This window comes from Chrysemys picta, chromosome 9 (assembly GCF_011386835.1).
Source record: "Chrysemys picta bellii isolate R12L10 chromosome 9, ASM1138683v2, whole genome shotgun sequence".
NCBI classification, from domain to species: Eukaryota; Metazoa; Chordata; order Testudines; family Emydidae; genus Chrysemys; species Chrysemys picta.
In genome coordinates this window covers 68,570,439-68,592,152 of record NC_088799.1, presented here as the reverse complement: position 1 = coordinate 68,592,152, position 21,714 = coordinate 68,570,439, and the positions used below count along the sequence as shown (strand labels likewise).

General features: G+C 44.7%; 2 protein-coding genes across 14 annotated transcripts in view; both read left to right on the top strand.

The window, feature by feature from the left end:
• The window catches only part of DIAPH2 (diaphanous related formin 2), a 906,188-nt gene that overhangs the window by 51,448 nt on the left and 833,026 nt on the right, over window positions 1-21,714 (top strand). The window lies entirely within an intron of this gene.
• On the top strand, window positions 1,497-11,370 carry LOC135973528 (uncharacterized). The gene is made up of 2 exons (XM_065557227.1): window positions 1,497-9,805; window positions 10,801-11,370. The coding sequence occupies exons 1-2, from the start codon at window positions 9,229-9,231 to the stop codon at window positions 11,274-11,276; spliced, it is 1,053 nt and encodes a 350-aa protein (XP_065413299.1). The 5' UTR covers window positions 1,497-9,228; the 3' UTR covers window positions 11,277-11,370.

Here is a 21,714-nt window from a genome sequence, read left to right as displayed (position 1 = left end):
TGTATGCGTTTCCCCCGATACCGGTTCTGAACAGGGTCCTGATAAAAATACGAACAGATGGAGCCAAGGTGATCCTAATTGCCCCATCATGGCCCAGACAGCCCTGGTTTCCGTTTCTCACCAAAATGTCCATTCGACCACCAATCCCCTTGCCTCTCATTCCGAACCTCCTATCACAACAACACGGCCGTTTTCTCCGCCCCAACTTATCCATGCTCCACCTCAAAGCATGGTTCCTACATGGCTCTCCCAAAATGAACTAGATTGTTCTGAACAAGTTCAAAGAGTGCTCCTGCATAGCAGAACACAATCTACTCGCACCACCTATCTATGTAAGTGGAAACGATTCACACACTGGTGTTCAACTAAACAACTTAGTCCCACGTCAGCACCTCTTCCGCTCATACTTGACTACCTATTGGACCTTAAGCAATCCGGCCTTTCTTCCAGTTCCATCAGGGTCCATTTAGCTGCTATTACAACTTTTCATGACAAAATTGATGGTACTTCCGTATTTGCTCATCCTATCACCAAGCGCTTCCTCAAGGGACTCCAAACCCTATACCCAGACATAAAACCACCCACCACCCCATGGGACCTTCATCTAGTTCTCTCTTGCCTAACCCAACAACCATTTGAACCCCTAGCCACGTGTTCCCTTTTACACCTTTCGATGAAAACAGCATTTTTAGTGGCAATTACCTCCGCCAGGCGGGCAGGAGAAATAGCAGCTCTTATGGCAGACCCACCATATACGATATTTTTCAAAGACAAGGTTACCCTCAGGTTACACCCCAATTTTCTTCCTAAAGTACACTCCTCGTTCCACATTAATGAGCCGATTCACTTACCAACCTTTTTCCCGAAGCCACATGCGAACTCGTTCGAAGCCTCAATGCATACACTAGACGTACGCAGGGCCTTGTCCTTCTATTTGGATAGAACCAAACCTTTTAGAAATTCTTCCAGACTTTTTGTTTCCATTGCGGAGCGTTCCAGAGGTACACCTATTTCTACCCAGAGACTTTCGAACTGGATTTCTCAGTGCATCCGGTTGTGCTATCAGATGAAGAAAGTTACACCTCCAGACGGCATCAGAACACACTCCACTAGATCTATGGCTGCCTCTGTAGCATTCTTATGCAAAGTTCCCCTGGCTGATATCTGTAAAGCAGCTACCTGGTCCTCTGAGCACACATTTGTTAAACACTATGCCCTTACTCAAGGCCCTCTATCTGATATACGTTTGGGCAGGGCTGTACTATCAACGGCGTTCCTATCAGATCCGAAGTCCCTACCTCCTTAAGATACACGGCTTTTAAGTCACCTAGTGTGGAGCACCCACAGGGACATCTCTCTCGAAGAAGAGGAGGTTACTCACCCTGTGCAGTAACTGACGTTCTTCGAGATGAGTGTCCCTGTGGGTGCTCCACTACCCACCCTCCTCCCCTCTACTTCGGAGTTGGGGTAGCCTCCGTTGTAGAGAAGGAACTGAGGATATTGGCCACGCATGCGCACTATTATCCTAGACTCACTGCGGGGGGCAGCCTCTGCGCATGTGTGGCCAGTACGAGTACTGCTACGAAAAGTCTCCGAGTGAAGGCGCAGGGACGCACCAACACCTAGAGTGGAGCACCCACAGGGACACTCATCTCGAAGAACGTCAGTTACTGCACAGGGTGAGTAACCTCCTCTTTCGCAGCATGGCTGCTCTGAGTTTGAAAGAGGAGGAAGAGCATTGTTTGGCGGCTATTCAATAGGTCCTACCCAGTAGTAGAAAACTTTCCACCGGAACGTCCTGTTCGGTAAAATGGAAGTGGTTTTGGCCTGCGGAGTTCAGCCAACTGTGACTTGTATCCAGAACATCTTGGAGTATTTGCTGCTTTTTCAGTCATCAGGCCTTATGATTAGCCACTAGATACGCCCTCAATGAACTATCTCAGCCTTTCATCTGCCCATTCATAGGAAGATCAGTGTTTTCTAGTGCTATGGTAGTGATATTCTTAAAAGGAATTCTTCGTCTCCATCTGCTGGTGTGGAAAAATATTCCCCTGTGAGACCTTAACTCAATCTCAGTGGCTCTGATGTGACCTCTGTTCATGCCTCTTGCATCCTGTCCCTTTTCTCTCTTGTCAAAAACTACATTCCTCATGACAATAACACATGCAAACAGTGTGTGAGAGTTGCAGGCTTTGATGGTGGAACCTCCTTATACACAGTTCTCCAAGGATAGTGACTTTGTGGCTTCACTCAAAATTTGTGTCTAAAGTGGTCTGTTTCATTTGTACCAGACCTGTGTCTTTTCCTAAGCCTCATTCATACCTGAAGGATCAGTGCCTTCATATGTTAGATATCAGATGATGTCTATCCTTCTACCTTGGCAGGACTAAACCCTTTTGAGCTTTACTTTATCTGTTGGTGTCGTATGCAGATCATGTAAAGGAACAGGTAGTCTCCTCACAGATGATCTTTAAGTGGATAACTTGTTGCATCAAGACTACATCCAAAACGGCTTCAGCTATGCCCCCTCAATGGGAGTGAAGCCATTCTACCAGAGCGGAAGCTACGTCAATGGTGTTTGTGTGTGACAGCTGAATATTGGACATTTGCAGGAATGCCACGTGGTCAGCAATACATAAGTTTCTGAATCATTATGCCATTACCACTGCGTCAAGAGCAGATGCAAATGTAGGAAAGGCAATCCTTGTTCAAATAGGTGACTCACAAGCAGAGTCTAAGTGGAATACATGGCTGTATCTACTCAAAGAATGATTACTTCCTGTAACTGTACTACTTTGAGATGTGATGCAGACACTTATTCCACGATTCGCCCTCCATCCCCTCTGTTTTGAAGTCTAGTCTCTGGGCATTGGGTGCGAAGGAACTGAGGGTGGTCCGGGCAGTGCTGCCTCATATAGCTGGGGAAGGGCTAGGGCCACGAGGCACAAGCACAGTAAGTAACTGTTTCTTCCCTTTGTAGTGGAGCTTGCAGCTCTGATAAAGGAGAAATGAATTTGAGGAATCCTCTATGTGAACATATTAGGTTTGTTAGATCAGGGCTTCCTGTGCAGGAGGATAAGAGGAGTCTGGATGGCTGGGGAAGCGTATACTCGGCTAGGATGAAGGGATTCACAAAGCTTGGAGGAAGAATGACCTAGGATGAGGAAGCCAGGAATGCAGTATGTGCAGGGGCTTGATGCCGGGTTTGTAAGTTCGTTTCCCTCCCAGTTGTCCTACAGCCAGACAGACCATCTAGTGCAGGTTCTCAGCTTGGACCCTTATTTTAGTAGCTTTTCCATACCCCTTATCGTCAAGCTACTGTACATAGAAATACGTTTGGTGGTGGCAACACAAAAACACCCCTTTGTTCTTGGTTTGTGCAGCACCAAATGCAATGTGGTGTATATGACTAGGGCTCCTAGATGTTACAGTAATACAAATAATATCTTTAGTTCAGAGTTCTGTTCTTATGAATGTTGTGACTCTAAAGGACATTGTGATTTCTTAGTTTCTTGTAATTCTCAAGTTACTGCGTTGTGAAGTCAATTATTCTGAGGTTTTTCGTGGGCTGAGATCACATTACCTCTAAATACAGGATAACTTATCTGGAGTTACCAACTGAAATTCTTGAATAATTCACTGATTGATTACAGGAATTATGGACGCTATCAAATTTCATGTTTGTTCTCCAGCTAGTGAGAGTAAATACTAGGATTAAGTGCAGATCTCTTAGGTTTCAATCCTTGTCTACTAAATGACAAAAACTATCTTGGATTTAATTTCTATATTTTCTATAACCTTTGTTTTGAAACAAAAGCCCTAGTATATAGTCAGAAGTAGAAACTTGTGCTTTTTTCACATCTCAAGCATTTGTGGTAAGCCGCTTTTTTTTTTTTTTTTTTAAATCCCATTCATTAAAGTAACCTTGGTGTCCCCAAATGCACACATGTCTTAAGACTTTTTCTCTGGAATCCAGATGGGCAAGACTAATGTCAGTGTAGTAATAGAATTAGGAATTAGGTGTTTTTTTTTTCTTGTAATGATTATAATGGGATATTAAAATGCTACTTCAGTTTGACAGTAAAAGCTTCGGTTAAACAACAGAATGGCCTAGACTACCTATTACTGGACAGGAGACATTAAGCTAATCTCAGTAATTTGAAAAATTGTGGATTTAACTTGAATGTTAAGATTCTTCATTAAGTAATTTGCCAGTCTTAAAACAGCTCCTTGAATGGTTTCTTTTAAGTAACTGAATTAAAATATTTTCTTTGGTTTCATAAAATATATTTAAGATTACTCACTTTTTCCTGTTCATAAATGGTTCTTGGATTAGACTGGCTAAGCCACACAGGTCTCACCTATCCTTAAATGAAACACTTTTGCACATCTATAAACTTTTGTTAGCAATCAAAAATACACTAAAAGAGGATTCACTTGGGATTTGAGGAATGAAACGCTTTTGTTTTGACTTTCTTCTAAAGAAGAGCTTCCCTACCACAGTCAGGCCAACTCTCAGAGGTGTGATCTCTGTTAAAAGCTTTCCACAGAGAAGCTTACTGAAGAGATTGTAACTGAAGTAACCGTTGTTCACTGTTTCTTTAATCTTTCTTCCTTTTCCTTTAATAAAAGTCATAGTTAATCATGTTTATTTTTTTCTTATTTATAATTGATATCCCCTAAAACATGACAAAGAACCCCATGTAATTAAAATAGCGGAGTCAAATTCCTGAATTGCCACTGAGACAGTTATTAAAATTTGGCCTACCATTTGCTTCTCTGGACTATAAATTTAAGGGATAAAATCAACCCCTTTAAACATTCCTGTCACAATTTGAGTACACTTTTGATCCCCTTTGTGGTCTGGAGGAAAGCTCTCTCACACGTCTAGGTGTCATCTCTCTGGGCATCCCTCTTCCTCTAGATCCGGAGTTGAGGCTTGCGGCCCCATTGCACTTCACTGTGTAAATCATAGCGGGAATGAGAGTCCAGTCCCTTGCCTTTGCTTTCTGTCCAAAGACTATATGAATTGAGTGTGTCAGCTTTTCAAAAGCAGAGTACATTTACTTGAAGACCGAGAGAGAACCCGCAAAACAATAAAAGGATTTAAAATCATATTTAAGATTATCAGAGGGTCACCCCGTCCATTCTCCTAGGAGTTCCTAATAGGTTCCAAAGTCTTTCAAACCCTCAAGCCTCAATGGCTGGATCTCTGCCTCACCAGCTTTGTGACTTTTGCAGTAGCCCACCTCTAGTGACCCCAAATTCCACAGAGAACCTACCCAGGAACCCAGTGATGAACACATGTGTATATATATATATAACACACACTGATGAAAAGGTCCGTGAATGTTTTATGGGCTCGTATTGTCTGGCCCATCTCATTATAATAGTCAGTGTTTTCATGCTTTGAAGGACTGGCTCAAACGTATGGATAAACTTTATAAAGCTGAAACAGTAGTCCCTAAAGATGCCGTAGGTGCTCACAACATCTGTTACAACCCTTTTCTGCTCCATACCAGTGTATTAGGTTGTGGCCTTCATGAGAAACTTGAAGTGGTTTTACTAATGGGTTGTTGCTTGTCAAAATGTCTGTAAAATGGAAACTGTCCAAAATTTTCTTCCGTCACAATACCAGTTTACTTTTTGTAAATACTTTGACTAGTTTTTGATCTAAGCTTTGACGACAACAGAAGTAATCTCTTGGATCTCTGCTTGCTAGTACCTGTTTTCTCTCCTTAAGTGATAGGCTGAATCTCAACCTTCTAGTTTCTTATGACACTTAAAACAGCCTAATTAATTTACCTATCATTTAAAATGTGAGAGGCTCTTGTTTGTGAACATAACCTTCTAGCGGCTCACTTGAAGTCAGCTAATAGATCCACGCTTCAGGAAGTCATAGCATCTACTGCCCAATAGTAGCAGTTATTGGCAAACTTTCCTTTAACTGTTTCCATGGGTTAAGTTAAAAATGGACTAACTCTTCAGATGAGTTGATAAATAATTGGCCTATGTATACTCCCAATGTCAGCAATACAAACTTTAAAACATAGCCCCATAAACCATGCTGGCCTATTCATAAGCACAATTACAGGTGCAGTAATAACTCACTTAAGGACAAATAATTACCGGGAATCTTTTTTTCACAAATGCCAATAAGTAACTTGGATTTGGTCAGTTTTTTCCTAAAGGTGGATAAATCAAAATTCTGCTTCCCCTTTTTGTGATGACAAATGAATCCAGACTGACCCTGGCAAATGTCACAACAGAACATGAAAGATATACTGGTGCAAAAGTTAGTCTACAATTTGCCTGGCTGAGAACCTGATTGTGTCTTCATAATTTGTCTGTAGAACTACAGTGTCTAAAGCTGTAGATAAAAAGTTGGGAACTCACATGGCTTTTGAGAATCCCCACATAAGCTCGACTAGTAAGCCCAGCTTTTTATGTATATGGTCTCAAACTCGGGTTGTTTAGTCTGACAAAACGAAGGCTGAGGGGGGATATGATTGCTCTCTTTAAATATATCAGAGGGATAAATACCAGGGAGGGAGAGGAATTATTCCAGCTTAGTACTAATGTGGACACGAGAACGAATGGATATAAACTGGCCGTGGGGAAGTTTAGGCTTGAAATTAGACGAAGGTTTCTGACAGTCAGAGGGGTGAAATATTGGAACAGCCTTCCAAGGGAAACGGTGGGGGGCGAGGGACCTGTCTGGTTTTAAGATTAAATTAGATAAGTTTATGGAGGGAATGGTTTAATGGTAAAACATATTAGCTGAGGAATACCGAGCAATAGCAGGTAAATAGAATAATGGCTAACAAGGGTCAGGCTGGAGACTCTTGCCTACATGCTCGGGGTCTTACTGATCGCATATTTGGGGTCGGGAAGGAATTTTCCTCCAGGGTAGATTGGCTGAGGCCCTGGAGGTTTTTCGCCTTCCTCCGCAGCATGGGGCAGGGATCGCTAGCAGGAGGGTTCTCTGCCAATTGAAGTCACCAAGACACAGGATTTGGGGACTTCATCAGCAGAGTCAAGGGAAGGGTAGGGACGGTTTTGTGGCCTGCAGCATGCAGGGGGTCAGACCAGATGATCATAATGGTCCCTTCTGACCTTAAAGTCTATGAGTCTAAACTCAGTTGATGAGAGAGTGAAATTTCACATGCACACCCTGAAGTAATACTGTTGTTATGGCCAGGAATCTTGGGGCTTCCAAGTTCACTTCTGTCTCCTGGGTTGAGTTTCCTACTTAACTGTTGAACACGATGATAGCAGATTGTGTGGAAAGTGGTAAAATCTTCACTGAATGACTGTTCCTATTTAGTTCTGTGGAACTATGGTTATTGCTTTGCTTCCCTTCCCTCACCTCTTCACAAAGATTTGCCCCCTTACCTTGGAACAGAATGATAGTGCAGTTTGCTAACAAATGAGGTATAACCCAAGCGTTAAACAATCAGTTCAGCGTAAAATAATTGTAATTGATTCAGCCAGGAACATAACAGGACTGTTAGCTCAGCACTTAAAACAGTTGAAGCCCTCTCTAGAGAATTTTCTAGTGATGGAAGCATTGTGCAGTATGTCACATAAAATTATAAAGGACTAAGAAAATGGACTTAACTGGTTTTGCCTGTAATTTGCCATTCTGCCTCACGGATACACTAACTGGACATGTTTTCCCTCGCTATTTAAATTGCTGGTATCCCCACTTGTTAGACTTTTAATATCTTCCCTTCTCTTATGTTGCTGAGACTCCATAACCTCAGCTAGGGTCTACACAACTTTCACCACTATTTCACATTGATTGGAAATTGAAACTTGCTTTTAGTGGTCAGTTGTCCATTTCTGTATAGCACAACTTGAAGCCCAGTTGTTAACTTTTGTATTACATTTGTTTAACTTGGTTTTGCTTAATAAAAATCTAAAGAGCTTATTGGGATGTATGAAGGGGTAATACTAAACCTGCATTGTATCTATTGAAATTCTTCAAAGAAGAAATCACTTATAACAGTGGAGCTTATGAGCTACACTTGTAGCACATTTTCCATCGTCTGTTGTGCTTGTTACTTATTTTAAAATAATAAATTAGCAGTACCAATCCTAGCAATCGTAAATTTTAATTAAAAAGGATACATACGAAACTTAAGAGCTGAGCAGACAACTCTGATAGGATGTTGCTTACATTTATGGTCTTAGCTATTCTGGGGCAGCATATAGAACAAAAAGGAGGAAAATGACAAACACACAATGATGATCATTCTAAATATTAAAAGTACTCTTTTGTTTAATATCCTTCAATACTTTTACCTCTAATGTTGAAAGTCAACTATCCACTTTGTTAGCACAAGAAAACAACTGAGATCGTGGAGTAGCGCTGGTTGATGTACACTTGTGGTAATCTGTTTTACCTTACGTAGCTATACGCTAGAGAGTAATATACTTACTGCTACTACTCAGAGCCATGTCACATTTCTAAAACTAAATTGGGTAAAAACAGTATTTTGTGGAGTTGCACTGTCCAGTGTTCTCATCTCCCATACCTTACGTTAAATAATTTTCAGCTATTATGGTTAAGACAGTTATTCTAGACTCTACTCAGCTTCTGTACTAGGTATACAAAGATTTGCTGCTCCCAGTGGCTAACTAAATTGGCTTAGTAGTATACTTGTTGGCCTTGGAAGTGGGGACAATGTTTGGTCCTGTACTCAGATTATTTTCAGCAAACTGATAACTAAAGTGTGATTTTTATTTAGCTTAAAAAAACCTCTCATAAGTATTGCAAAATATAAATTACCTACAGAATGAAGCATGTATAGATCATGTGGTATGTTAGGCCTGGTCTACACTAGGCGTTTATGTCGAAGTTAGCGCCGTTAAATCGAATTAACCCTGCACCCGTCCACACTGCGATGCTATTTAGTTCGACATAGAGGTCTCTTTAATTCGACTTCTGTACTCCTCCCCGACGAGGGGAGTAGCGCTAAATTCGACATGGCCATGTCGAATTAGGCTAGGTGTGGATGGAAATCGACGCTAATAGCTCCGGGAGCTATCCCACAGTGCACCACTCTGTTGACGCTCTGGACAGCAGTGCGAGCTCGGATGCTCTGACCAGCCACACAGGAAAAGCCCCGGGAAAATTTGAATTTGAATTCCTTTTCCTGTCTGGCCAGTTTGAATCTCATTTCCTGTCTGGACATCGTGGCGAGCACAGCAGCACTGGCAACGATGCAGAGCTCTCCAGCAGTGATGGCCGTGCAGTCTGGGAATAGAAAGAGAGCCCCAGCATGGACTGATCGTGAAGTCTTGGATCTCATCGCTGTGTGGGGCGATGAGTCCGTGCTTTCCGAGCTGCGATCCAAAAGAAGGAATGCAAAGATCTACGAGAAGATCTCTAAAGACATGGCAGAGAGAGGATACAGCCGGGATGCAACGCAGTGCCGCGTGAAAATCAAGGAGCTGAGACAAGGCTACCAGAAGACCAAAGAGGCAAACGGACGCTCCGGATCCCATCCCCAGACATCCCGTTTCTACGAGGCACTGCATTCCATCCTCGGTGCTGCCGCCACCACTACCCCACCAGTGACCGTGGACTCTGAGGATGGGATACTGTCCACGGCCGGTTCCTCGGACATGTTAGGGGACGGGGAAGATGAGGAAGGAGATGAGGAGGGCGAGGCAGTCGGCAGCTCTCACAACGCTGATTTCCCCGACAGCCAGGATCTCTTCATCACCCTTACAGAGATCCCCTACGAAGCGTCCCCAGCCGTTACCCCGGACACAGAATCTGGTGAAGGATCAGCCAGTAAGTGTTGTAAACATCTAAACATTTATTTTTAACAAAACAGGAATATTAACAATTAAAAGAATGGGTTGTTCATGATTAGTGTGCCCTAGGCGCTTAACGGTTTAGTAATGGGCAGTGCAAGTTTTGAAAAGAAATCTAGCAATGTCCGGTTTTCAGTGATTGTCCTGCACAAGCCGCTCTACTGTTTATTCCCTGCTACTGCAGCTACAGTAAAATGCGGTCTATGTGTCCGGGGATAGAGCAGTAATCCTCCTGGGACATCTCGATGAAGCTCTCCTGGAGGTAACTTGAAAGCCGTTGCATGAGGTTCTTGGGGAGAGCGGCCTTATTGGGTCCTCCGAAGTACGACACGTTGCCGCGCCACGAGATTATCAAGTACTCGGGGATCATTGCTCTGCACAGCAGGGCGGCATACGGCCCTGGTCTTTGGAGGCTTTCCCGGAGCATTCTCTCTTTGTCGCTCTCGGAGATCCTCATCAGGGTGATGTCGGCCATGGTGACCTGCTTTTAATTAGGTAGGGGAATGTTAGTGTTGGGACTGCTTTCCCGTTCCTTTACAGAACTGTAACCGCTGGTTTGCAGCCACGCGGTGGAGGCGGGAGAGGGGCAGCCGAAAGGGATCGTTCCCGGGGACAGCCGCGAGGGGGTGGGACAGGGGCAGAGTTCCCGCTTGCCGGATTGCTGGCAGCAGGGACTGACATTGATTTAAATGTGAAATGAGGCCAGTGGTAATATAAAAGTTTTAAACTGCCACAAGTGTACGGCTTACCATGTCTGCCTGCAACAGAAATTCCGTTGTGCTGCCTCGCTTCTCAAATGTGCTGTTCAAGACCCCAGGCACTGAATGCGAAGGCCGAGAATTCGACCTTGTGCTGAGTGCGCATGTGAAAGGTGCTGTGCATGGTCTTGTTCACAGAGAAAGACTATGTTCTTTGTTCACAACTACATTTATCTTTCTGAGGAATTCACTCCCTTTTTTCCCATTTCCACAGCCCCGTCTGCGACTGTCTCACAACCTAGCCTGGAATCACACTCCCAGAGGCTAGCGCGGATTAGGCGTAGGAAGAAGAGGACACGGGAGGACATGTTCTCTGAGCTTATGGCCTCTTCCCAAGCCCAGGCAGCACAGCAGACCCAGTGGCGGGAGAACTTGACCCGAATGCACCAAGCCAACATGGATCGGGAGGAGAGGTGGCGGCAGGAAGACCAGCAGGCGACTCAAACGCTGCTTGGACTACTGAGGGAGCAAACGGACACGCTCCGGCGCCTTGTGGATGTTCTGCAGGAACGGAGGCAGGAGGACAGAGCCCCGCTGCAGTCCATCTCTAACCGCCCTCCCCCGCCACCAAGTCCCATACCCACCTCACCCAAAGTGCAAAGAAGGAGAGGCGGCAGAGTCCCTGCTAAGTCTCACTCCACCCCTGCAGAGAGCTCTAGTAGCAGAAGGCTCTCATTTCCCAAAATTTGAAAAGTTCTTTCCTTCCCGCCTGACACAAGCCCCCGTCCAAGTTTCACCTCCCAATGCCATGTGTAGTTGATAATAAAAAATTCGTTTCTGTTAACTACTGTTTCAATCATGTTCTTTTGGAGGAGGATGGGAAAGGGGGTTGGTAATTGGACAGGACAGTCACCTTTGGCAGGGTACATAGTCGGGGGCAGGCACAGCAGCAGGGCACATACACAGTGCAGTGATGCAGTGACTAGTTGCCCCGGTTAGTCTGGGAGGTTGTTTTGATGTAATGTTGGGGGGGGGGGGGTGGGTTGCTCTGTGACTTTGTGGCGGGGGAGGGCAGTTACAGATCTTAAGCGCCGGTCCTTAGGCAGGATGACAGAGCCACACAGCATGGGATCTGTAACTGTCCTCCCCCTGCCACAAAGTCAAATAGACCCCCCATACACACAGTCCCGATCAGGAGGGTTGACAGGCTCCGTTGAAACAAGCATCCCACCGCAGCGGAGCCTGTCAATCCTTGAGTTTAGAAGCTGCATTCGCGTCACAACACTACACCCGCCCCGCACCACAGTCTGCGTCCCAGTTTTAAAAAATTCCCGTGAAAACAGTATTAAAGAAAACGGTGTGCTTTAACAAAGTAGAACTATTTTTATTTCGACACGTGTGTTGGAGGGGGGGTGAAGGGGGTATGTAACTGGATAGGATAGTCAACATTAACTGGGTAAAGAAACGGGGGCAGGTTTAGCTTCTCAGTACACAAACTATAAAGTCACAGGTTACCCTGCTCACTCAGGAACTTTGCTTTCAAAGCCTCCCGGATGCACAGCGCTTCCCGCTGGTCTCTTCTAATCGCCCGGCTGTCTGGCTGTGAGTAATCACCAGCCAGGCTATTTTCCTCAACCTCCCACCCCGCCATAAAGGTCTCCCCCTTGCTCTCACAGAGATTGTGGAGCACACAGCAAGCTGCTATAACAATGGGGATATTGGTTTCGCTGAGATCACAGCGAGTCAGTAAGCTTCTCCATCTCCCCTTGAGACGGCCAAAAGCACACTCCACCACCATTCTGCACTTGCTCAGCCGGTAGTTGAAGAGTTCTTTTTCAGTGTCCAGGGCGCCAGTATAGGGCTTCATGAGCCAGGGCATTAGCGGGTAGGCTGGGTCCCCGAGGATGACTATAGGCATCTCCACATCCCCAACAGTTATTTTGTGGTCCGGGAAGTAAATACCTTGTTGCAGCCGTCTAAACAGACCAGAGTTCCTGAAAACACGAGCGTCATGAACCTTGCCCGGCCATCCCACGTAGATGTTGGTAAAACGTCCCCTGTGGTCCACCAGTGCTTGCAGCACCATGGAAAAGTAGCCCTTTCGGTTAATGTACTGGGTGGCCTGGTGGTCCGGTGCCAGGATAGGGATGTGAGTTCCATCTATGGCCCCACCGCAGTTTGGGAATCCCATCGCTGCGAAGCCATCTATGATCGCCTCCACGTTCCCCAGGGTCACTACCTTTGGCAGCAGTACATCAACGATTGCCTTGGCTACTTGCATCACAACAACCCCCACGGTAGATTTGCCCACCCCAAACTGGTTCGCGACTGACCGGTAGCTGTCTGGCGTTGCAAGCTTCCAGAGGGCTATGGCCACTCGCTTCTGTACACTCAGTGCAGCTCGCAACCGGGTGTCACTGCGCTTCAGGGCAGGGGACAGCAACTCACAAAGTTCCAGGAAAGTTCCCTTCCGCATGCGAAAGTTTCGCAGCCACTGGGATTCATCCCAGACCTGCAGCACTATGCGGTCCCACCACTCAGTGCTTGTTTCCCGTGCCCAGAATTGCCGTTCCACGGCATCAACATGACCCATTGCCACTGTGATGTCCTCGGCGCTGGGTCGCCTGCTTTCTGACAGGTCTGTGCTACTCTCAGACTTCAGGACATCACCGCGGTGCCGTAGCCTCCTCGCCTGACTTTTCTGCATCTGCCTCAGGGAAACCTTTATGATAAGCTGCGAGACGTTGAGAGCGGCCACAACTGCAGCGATGGTCGCAGCGGGCTCCATGCTCGGAGTACAGTGGCGTCCGCGCTGTCAATGACTGGAAAAGCGCGCGAACTGTTTTCCCGCCGGCGCTTTCAGGGAGGGAGGGCGGGAGTGATGGACGGATGACGACAGTTTCCCAAAAGCACCCTCGACTCATTTTGTTACCCAGAAGGCATTGCCGGCTACACCCAGAATTCCAATGGGCAGAGGGGACTGCGGGAACTGTGGGATAGCTGACCACAGTGCACCGCTTCGAATGTCGACGCTATCACCGTTAGTGTGGACGCACAAAGTCGAATTACTGTCCTTAGTGTGGACACACACGTTCGACTTTGCAATATCGATTACAAAAATTCGATGCAAGTAAAATCGAACTACTCTCGTAGTGTAGACAAGGCCTTAGTTATTAGTATCAAGACAGCCTCGGGTTCCAGTCGGACCTGTGCAGGCAGCAAACTAATTGTTAATGAACGGCTGATGAAATCAAGCCTTGATGCCAAGGTCTGATTCACACAAAAGCTTTAATTTGGCCTTTTTGCCATTACTGGTACTAAATCTTCCTATCAATTTTGTGAAAGATGAAACATCTATATAATAATGGTGTCTTCCTTGTTGTCTGTCATATAACAGAATAAAAATTAGATTTGCAACTGAAACCTTTGGCTTCTTTAGATAGTTCATAGCTAGCCACCCTGTGTACAATTCCCTGTAGCCCCCGAGTACGTATTCAGTTGGATGGCCAAGCCACTTCCCCATTCTGCCATGGAAATGCTGCTATTTTTAGGCACTAGCTCCAGTACAGCTAGTGCCAGTACATCTAGGCAAACTAGAAATCAGGCCTCCCAGCTCAAAAGTAGATATACTCTTAGTGAACGTAACTGGGCTGGAACTTGGGGGGAGAGGGGATTCCACATTTAACTCAAAAGTGCAAAAACAATCTGCAGTTTTATATATTTTTTTCTGTAGATTATACAGGAAGAATGGCATTTTGTGGACTGGAGTAATAGAAATGAGATGACTTTGATAATAAAAAGCATAAGGTCATGCACTTTGGGACAGATAACGGGAATTTCTGCTATAAGCTGGGGGCTTGTTAACTGGAAATGACAGAGGAGGAAGCTCCCTTAGTTGATCGCAGGATGTCTGTGAAGCAGCTGGAAAAACAAAACAAAACCCAATATGGTCCTAGGATGTAGGTGAAGTATTTCCAGATAGGAAAGTAGTAATACCACAATACAAGGCACTGGTAGGATATTTACTCCTGTGGGAATTCTGTGCCACTGTGCGTGCACAGAATTTATGTCCCCCACATATTTCTTTCCTTCCCCGCAGAAAAATGACTTTCTGACAGGGAAGCAAAGGGGAGCCACAAGAGCGGTCACACAGTGCTCCTCAGCAGTATGTTGTGGGTGCCCAGGGCAGCCAGCAGAGAGGTAAATCACTGTGGTGCATGGGGCAGGACTGGGGAAGACCCGGCTGGTGGCTCCTACCGTGCACCAGGCTCAGCTGCTAGTCCCAGCTGGGCTGGGGTGGACAGGACTTTCTCTTCCCCCATGGCATCTGGGGCTGTGTCACGTTGCCCTCCCCACTCCCCCACCCCCGGTTTCTCCCCCGGCTGTAGGAAGCTCTGCAAACTCCCCCAGCCTGCGCGCTTCCTTCACTGTACAGGGAGCTGCTCCCCCATATGCCCAACTCCCATGCATGAAGACCCCCTCATATCCAGACCCTTCCACTGAGCCTCACCTCCCACTCCTTTCCCAGAACCTCTCCTGACGAGTCCCACTGCCCCGCATCAGAACCACTCCAACAAGCTGCCCGCACTCGGATCCCCACCCTACCGAGCCCCAACGAGCTTCTCATGGATCCCCACCCCACTGAGCACCACTACCCTAGCCTCTGGACCCCTCTACCCCCACTGATCTGCCCACATCCAGAACCCACACCCCAACTGGGCCCCACCATCTTCACTTGGCCCCCTTGCAAAGTCCCATTACTGTTGCATCCAGATCCCCCCTGCACCCAGATTCCCCACTGAGCCGCCTGTCTCCAGATTGTCCCAGAACCCTCCCAGCCCACACCTGGATCTCTCCACATTAAGCCCCTTCACACTTGGATCCTACCTTGCTGTGCCTGCCTGCTCACACCTGGTGACCCTGGCATGGAGGGACAGGGCTCTGGGGTGTTTCTGGGGCAAACCTGGTCCTTGAGCTGTGTCAGGGTTGGTTGCAGCCTAAACGCTGAGCCCATATCCCAGGGGGAAGCTGCACAGTGATCTCCCACCTCTGTGCAGCCACTGGCCTGTGCTCCCCAATGCCATGCTGGAAGTTCCACATTTCTTTGACAAATAAAATTTGCAGAATTTTGCAAAATTTTAAAATATTGTGTGCAGAATTATTTTTTGGTACAGAATGCCCTCAGGAATAGATTGTATCTGTAATGTGGTATACAATACATCTCTAGTCACTATGTTCAAGACAGATGAATTCAAACTGGAACATGTGCAGAGAGAGACTCTCCATTCCCTGATCATCCTAGTAGCCCATCTTACAAGAAACAAGAGCGTGGCTTGTTAAGCCTACTAAAATGAAGGCTGAGCCCTGGTCTACACTACAGAATTACTTCGGTATAACTACATCACTCAGGGGTGTGAATAATTCACATCCCTGTGTGACATAGTTATACTGACCTATGCGCTGTTGTAGACAGCGCTATGTTGGTGGGAGAGCTTCTCCTGCCAACATACTACCACCTCTCGTGGAGGTGGAGTTAAGCTGACAGGAGAGCTTTCTCCTGTTGGCTTAGACTGAGGATCTTCACCAGAAGTGCTACAGCAGCATAGTTACATTGGTGAAGCTGCACCTGTGTGAATTTTTAGTGTAGATCTGCCCTCTCTAAATATATCAGGGTTAAATACCAGGGAGGGAGAACAGCTACTTAATCTAAAGGACAGTTTTTTGCACATGGATATAAACTGGCCACGAATAGAGTTAGGCTGGAAATTAGAATGTTTCTAACCCTGGCAAACAAACTAACTATTCTTAAATGGAGCTGGATAAGTTTATGCATGGGAGCATATGACACATATATTGTATATGCAATAGCAGAGAATTGGACTCGACCCAAGGAAGTCCCTTCCAGTCCTATGTTCTGTTACTTGGGAACCTCAATTATTTTCAAAGTCTGAATTCTTTAAATCTATTCAGGTTTTGATCTTGAATTCCGCAAACTCAGTAGCAAAATTAGAGGATTTATATTATGAGAGATATCACAGTAATACGGAAGACTTATTCAATCACTAAAAACTTGTTAGGCGATGTACTGGCTTCTTGAATGCGCCCAAGGGCAAAATTGGGAGTTGAGCTTGACTATAGGTTTTGGTTCTGTACTTGCAGCTTTTGCACGGAAGTACCAGTAAAGAATCTGGATATGTAAGAAGTTTTTAAAAAAGCATCATTATTGATAAATTAATTCAAATTAAATATTTGAACTTTCTATTGGTCTTTGCTCAAATGGATATTTAGTCATATAAAGCATAGGTAGGGTTTTATTAAATCACAGTATTGAATGTTTGAACATACACCAAGATATAGATGCTATTAGGGTTTATCAAGTTGCAAATTTATTCTTACAGATAGAATGGTACGTCTGCTGGTGATAAAATTAATAACCAATTTGAAAATTGAATAATCAGATGAAATAGCATTGTCAGACTGCAAGTTTATAACCATGGAAGTCTTCTCCTTTCGTGGTCCCTTGAAGCGAGGATGATATCTGCCAAGGGGGTTCATTGGTGGGTTTTTAAGTGGCTGAGGAGCCCAATTCATGCCCAGCAGATTTTCCCACAGAAGTGACAGGTGTAATCTTGGAGGAAACATAGTTGTTGGCTGGAGTATTGTGCCCTTTCTTTCTTCCTTTGTCATTTCTCTGTTTCATGAGCACATCTGTTTTCCTCAAAGTGAGCTGTAGCTTGGTGCATGGTGTGGCACCACTGCGTTCTGTTCCGTGCTAAGTCCTCCCAGTTTGTTGGGTTGATGCCTACCTTTTTAAGGTGTACTTTCAGTATGCCTTTGAAGCGCTTCCGCGAGCCCTTCTTCCGTGACTTAACTGAGAGAAGAGTACTTGCTTCAGGAGGTGAGTGTCAGGCATATGTATACAGTGGCCAGCCCAGTGGAGTTGGTGTTTCATGACCTACGCTTCTATGCTGCTGATGTTGGCTGCAGAGAGAACGCTGATGTTAGTGTGTTGGTCTTCCCAGCTCATCCTGAGAATCCTCCTGAGGTAGCGCTGTTGAAACTACTCCAGTTGCTTGAGATATCATATGTAGAGAAGGGTGAGGATGACAACTGCCTTGTAAACCAAGATCTTGTTTGCAGATCGCTATCATTGAAGACTTGTTTGAATAGCCTTCCAAAGGATGTGCTGGCACAGCGGAACTTGTATTCAATTTGTGTCGGTGCTGGCTGTTTGGGAGAGGTGGCTCCAAAGGTCTGGAAAATGGTCCACATTTCCAGAGGTTCTCTGCTGTTAGTGATTTGTGAAGTACAAAGGGTAGTTTGTGCAGGTGAGGGATGATAGGATACCTTGATTTTCCCAGTGTTGAGAGAGACACACCCAGGCTGTTGTAGGCATCTGCAAAAAGATTTAGGATGCTTTGCAGGTCGGTCTCTGTGTGTGCGAGAATGATGCAGTCATCTGCATACTGAAGGTCAGTGATGCCAATTCTCATGATCTTAGATTTTGTTTGGAGATTGAGTTGGCCATCGATATGATAATCCTGATTCCATCAGGGAGGCAGTCACGAATCAGAATGAGGATCATGGCAAGGTAAATGGAAAAGAGTAGTGGAGCAGTGACGCAGCACTGCATCACACCCATGCAAATGATGAATGGTTCGGCCGTTGCACAGAATGGTGGCATTCATCCAATCATGGAGTAGTCTGACGATGGAAATGAATTTCTGTGGACAGCCAAACCTACACAGCACCTTCCATAGGGCATCACAATTGATAGTCAAAGACCTTCGTTAGGTTGATGAATGTCATGAGCAGTTCTTGGTGTTGCTCTCTGCACTTCTCCTGAATCTGTCATGCCATGAAGATTGTCAGTTGTGCCTCAGGATGGCCTGAAGCCACACTGTGATTTGGGGAGGAGTTCCTTGGCAAGGGGGAGGGGGTGGTTTAGTAGGAGCCGGGCAAGGATTTTCCTTGCGATGGAGAGGAGGGCAGTATCTCTTTAGTTCCCACATAAAGATATGCCCCCCTTTCTTGAATATTGTAACAATGTTGGAATGCTTAAAGTCAGGTGGAATTTCTTCAGAGGTCCAGGTTTTGTTGAGAGAGTTGGCAAAGTTTGTGCTGGAGCATTGTTCCACCAGCTTTTAAAAACCTCAGCTAGGATGCTGTCTGAGCCTGGTGCCTTGTGATGTTTGTCTGCGTGATGGCATGCCAGACTTCCTCAGAAGATGAGGGATCAACAAGGTGTTCCATTGTTGAGCATTGTGGAATAAACTCGATAGTGTCTTCAGAGACTATGGATTTCATGGTTTAGTAGGCTCTCAAAGTACTCCCTCCAGGGTTGTTTAATGTCTGCATTGTCCTTGAGGAGGGTGGAGCTATCTTGAGAACGTAAGGGGGTTGGGGCTTTGGAGTTTGGCCTATATGTAGCTTTTGTTGCTTGAAAGAAGCTTCTCGTGTCATCCTGATCTACAAAAGCCTGGATCTCAGAGGCCTTCTCTTGCCACCACTTGTTTTTGTGTCACGTAGCTGCCTTTGGACTTTCGATGCAGTCCTCAGCCACCCCTAAGGCAGACAAATTCATCCTAATGGGATATTTCAGTGCCAGCGTTGGATGGGATGCCCAACTCTGGATCGACACAATAGGCAAAGAAGGGGTGGGAAATATAAACCCCAATGGTATTCTCCTCCTCAGTAAATGTGTGGAGCATGACCTGCTCACTACAAATACCATCTTTAGGCAGAGTAACAAATTTAAGACCACCTGGAAACATCCTCAGTCCAAACACTGGCACCTCCTTGACTTATAGTTAGAGCCTGAGATTATGCCGACCTCCATATAACATGATCCATGAGAGGTACAGATTGCTGTTGAACAATGGAATTAATTAGGTGTAGTATTAATGCATAGAAAATGAAGTTTGCTGTAGCTGTCAGTACAATATTATTGAGTGGTGGTCACTTGAACTATGCTTAATTGCACTGTGAAATGTGTCTGTCAGTCTAACCTTTACCATTTTTTGTACCTTGCATCAGCAGTGACTGGTCCAAGTGTGAATGATGAATTTTCGATTCAAATAGTTTTACAGCTATTTCAAATGGTGTTTGAACAAGTGCAATGAGTACACAAAGTGCAAGCCAGTGGAGAATTAGTACTCAGGGTTTTGTTTCCCACCCCCCTGTTTTGAATTAGCATGCTCAAAACAGTCAAAATTGGTACTTTCAGAGAAGTTGAGAAATGTGGAGGGGTTGACTGTAGTGTTTGTATGTGATGTATTAATACATTTTTCTATAAGTAGGGTAGATGATATAGTTGAATTAGAGATTTTTGTAATTTAATGCATAGAAGAATTCACCATCTTGCACAGAACACAAAAAAAGCAGTCCTTAATGATCTTTACAAACATGCAACTGACTTTTTGGAGACTTGTTTCAGCAAAGGAGGAGCAGTGCTTGAGAGTAACTAGATAAAATATAGATCAGGTTGTTGTAGATAAGAGCACTGCCTGTGAAGACAGAAGGAAGTTGTCACTGAACTTACTAAGCATTCAAGTCTGTGAAGTTTTACTCTTTGACAGAATCTCTCAGTGACTAGCAAAGCTTTTGAAATTGAAGAAGTGTAAACCGAGGTAAATGGATGAAGTGATTAAATGCCCATTTCAACCTAAACCATTGATATCCAGAGTTGCTTTGCATGCGCAATTTATTTTAAGCCCAATGAGAACTGTGGCAGCTCTGCAGCTGTGAAAATAAGACATCAATGTGTAATGTAGTCTTCTAAAATGTGGAGTGAAGGACCGAATGTATAGCAGACAATTTCTGCTATTCTTGTGTACAATTGCAGCATTAATCAACTTCAGATGAAGCAACTTGTGATTGCAGGGTCTGTTTACTTAATGCAGACTAAACTATGTACATTCTTGTGATGCCTAGATGTACATGTAAAGAAAAACTTAGTTGTGTAAAGTTCAGTTGGCTCCGCACAATGTACTGGGCACAACTACAAAAGCAAGAAGCTCAGTGGTTTGAGCATTGGCCTGCTAAACCCAGGGTTGTGAGTTCAATCCTTGAGGGGGCCACTTGGGGATCTGGGGCAAAATAAGTACTTGGTCCTGCTAGTGAAGGCAGGGGGCTGGACTCAATGACCTTTCAAGGTCCCTTCCAGTTCTAGGAGATGGGATATCTCCATTAATTATTATTATTATTATTATAACAATCATACTCTGCTTTTACTGTACCCATATATACCCACCTTGCAGCTATCATCAACAAAAATGGTTAACCAAAATTCAGTTTGTTGATTGATACCACAAAGGGGGAGTAAAAAATAAATAAAAAGGCCCTCGGGTGATAAACCTGATAACATTGGAGGATGTCAGAATAAGTACCACCAACAGAGAATGGAAATAGTGGACAGCGTTGAGAGGCAAAAATTTCGAATAATTTGGACAGAAATGTCAAATTGGTTTCCGCTAAGCGTGGCATTTGGGGGTTTCTGTCATTGCATTCTGAGGAGGATTTAAGCCAATGGGCTTCAGGATGGAAAATATCATTTAAAAAAAAAAGATTTATGTAAATCATACTTTATGTTCTTCAATGCTTTTTACATTCTTTCCATTTTATAAAAATGCTAATGTGGATGCTAGAATTGAGATTTTTACATATATTTTTCTAAAGTTTCATAGTTAAAATGCTCATCTGTGCTGGAAAAACAAGTTCAGCACTTCATTAACATCCAGGTTGTGAGAATGGCACCAACTCCATAGCAAGCAAATAGCTAGTGTAAATAAGCACCTTCCAATATCAGAACTTCTACAAATCAGGGAAACATGAGTGTTCTGCTGAGACTCTATTCATCGATCAAGGAATATGGCTTGATCAGTGAGACTGTAGTGTTCTTAAATCAGTTGGGGATAATCCCACCTGTTAGTGGCTAAATATGGGTTTGGGAAGCTTCCTTTTGGTCCTTATTGTGAGAAACTGGCCTGTGTAAGAAAAAAATCACAAACTTGGTTAATGTGTCAAATGTCTAAAATTCTTGTTAATACTGAAGCAATTTTGTCCAAATTTTTATGCCACTAAGTTTTTTTTTTTTTTTTTTTTTTTTTTTAAATAAAAAACATAGCTTTGAACACTGATAATACAAAACTTACGCACATGGTCAACTTAACATCTGAATTGGATTCAA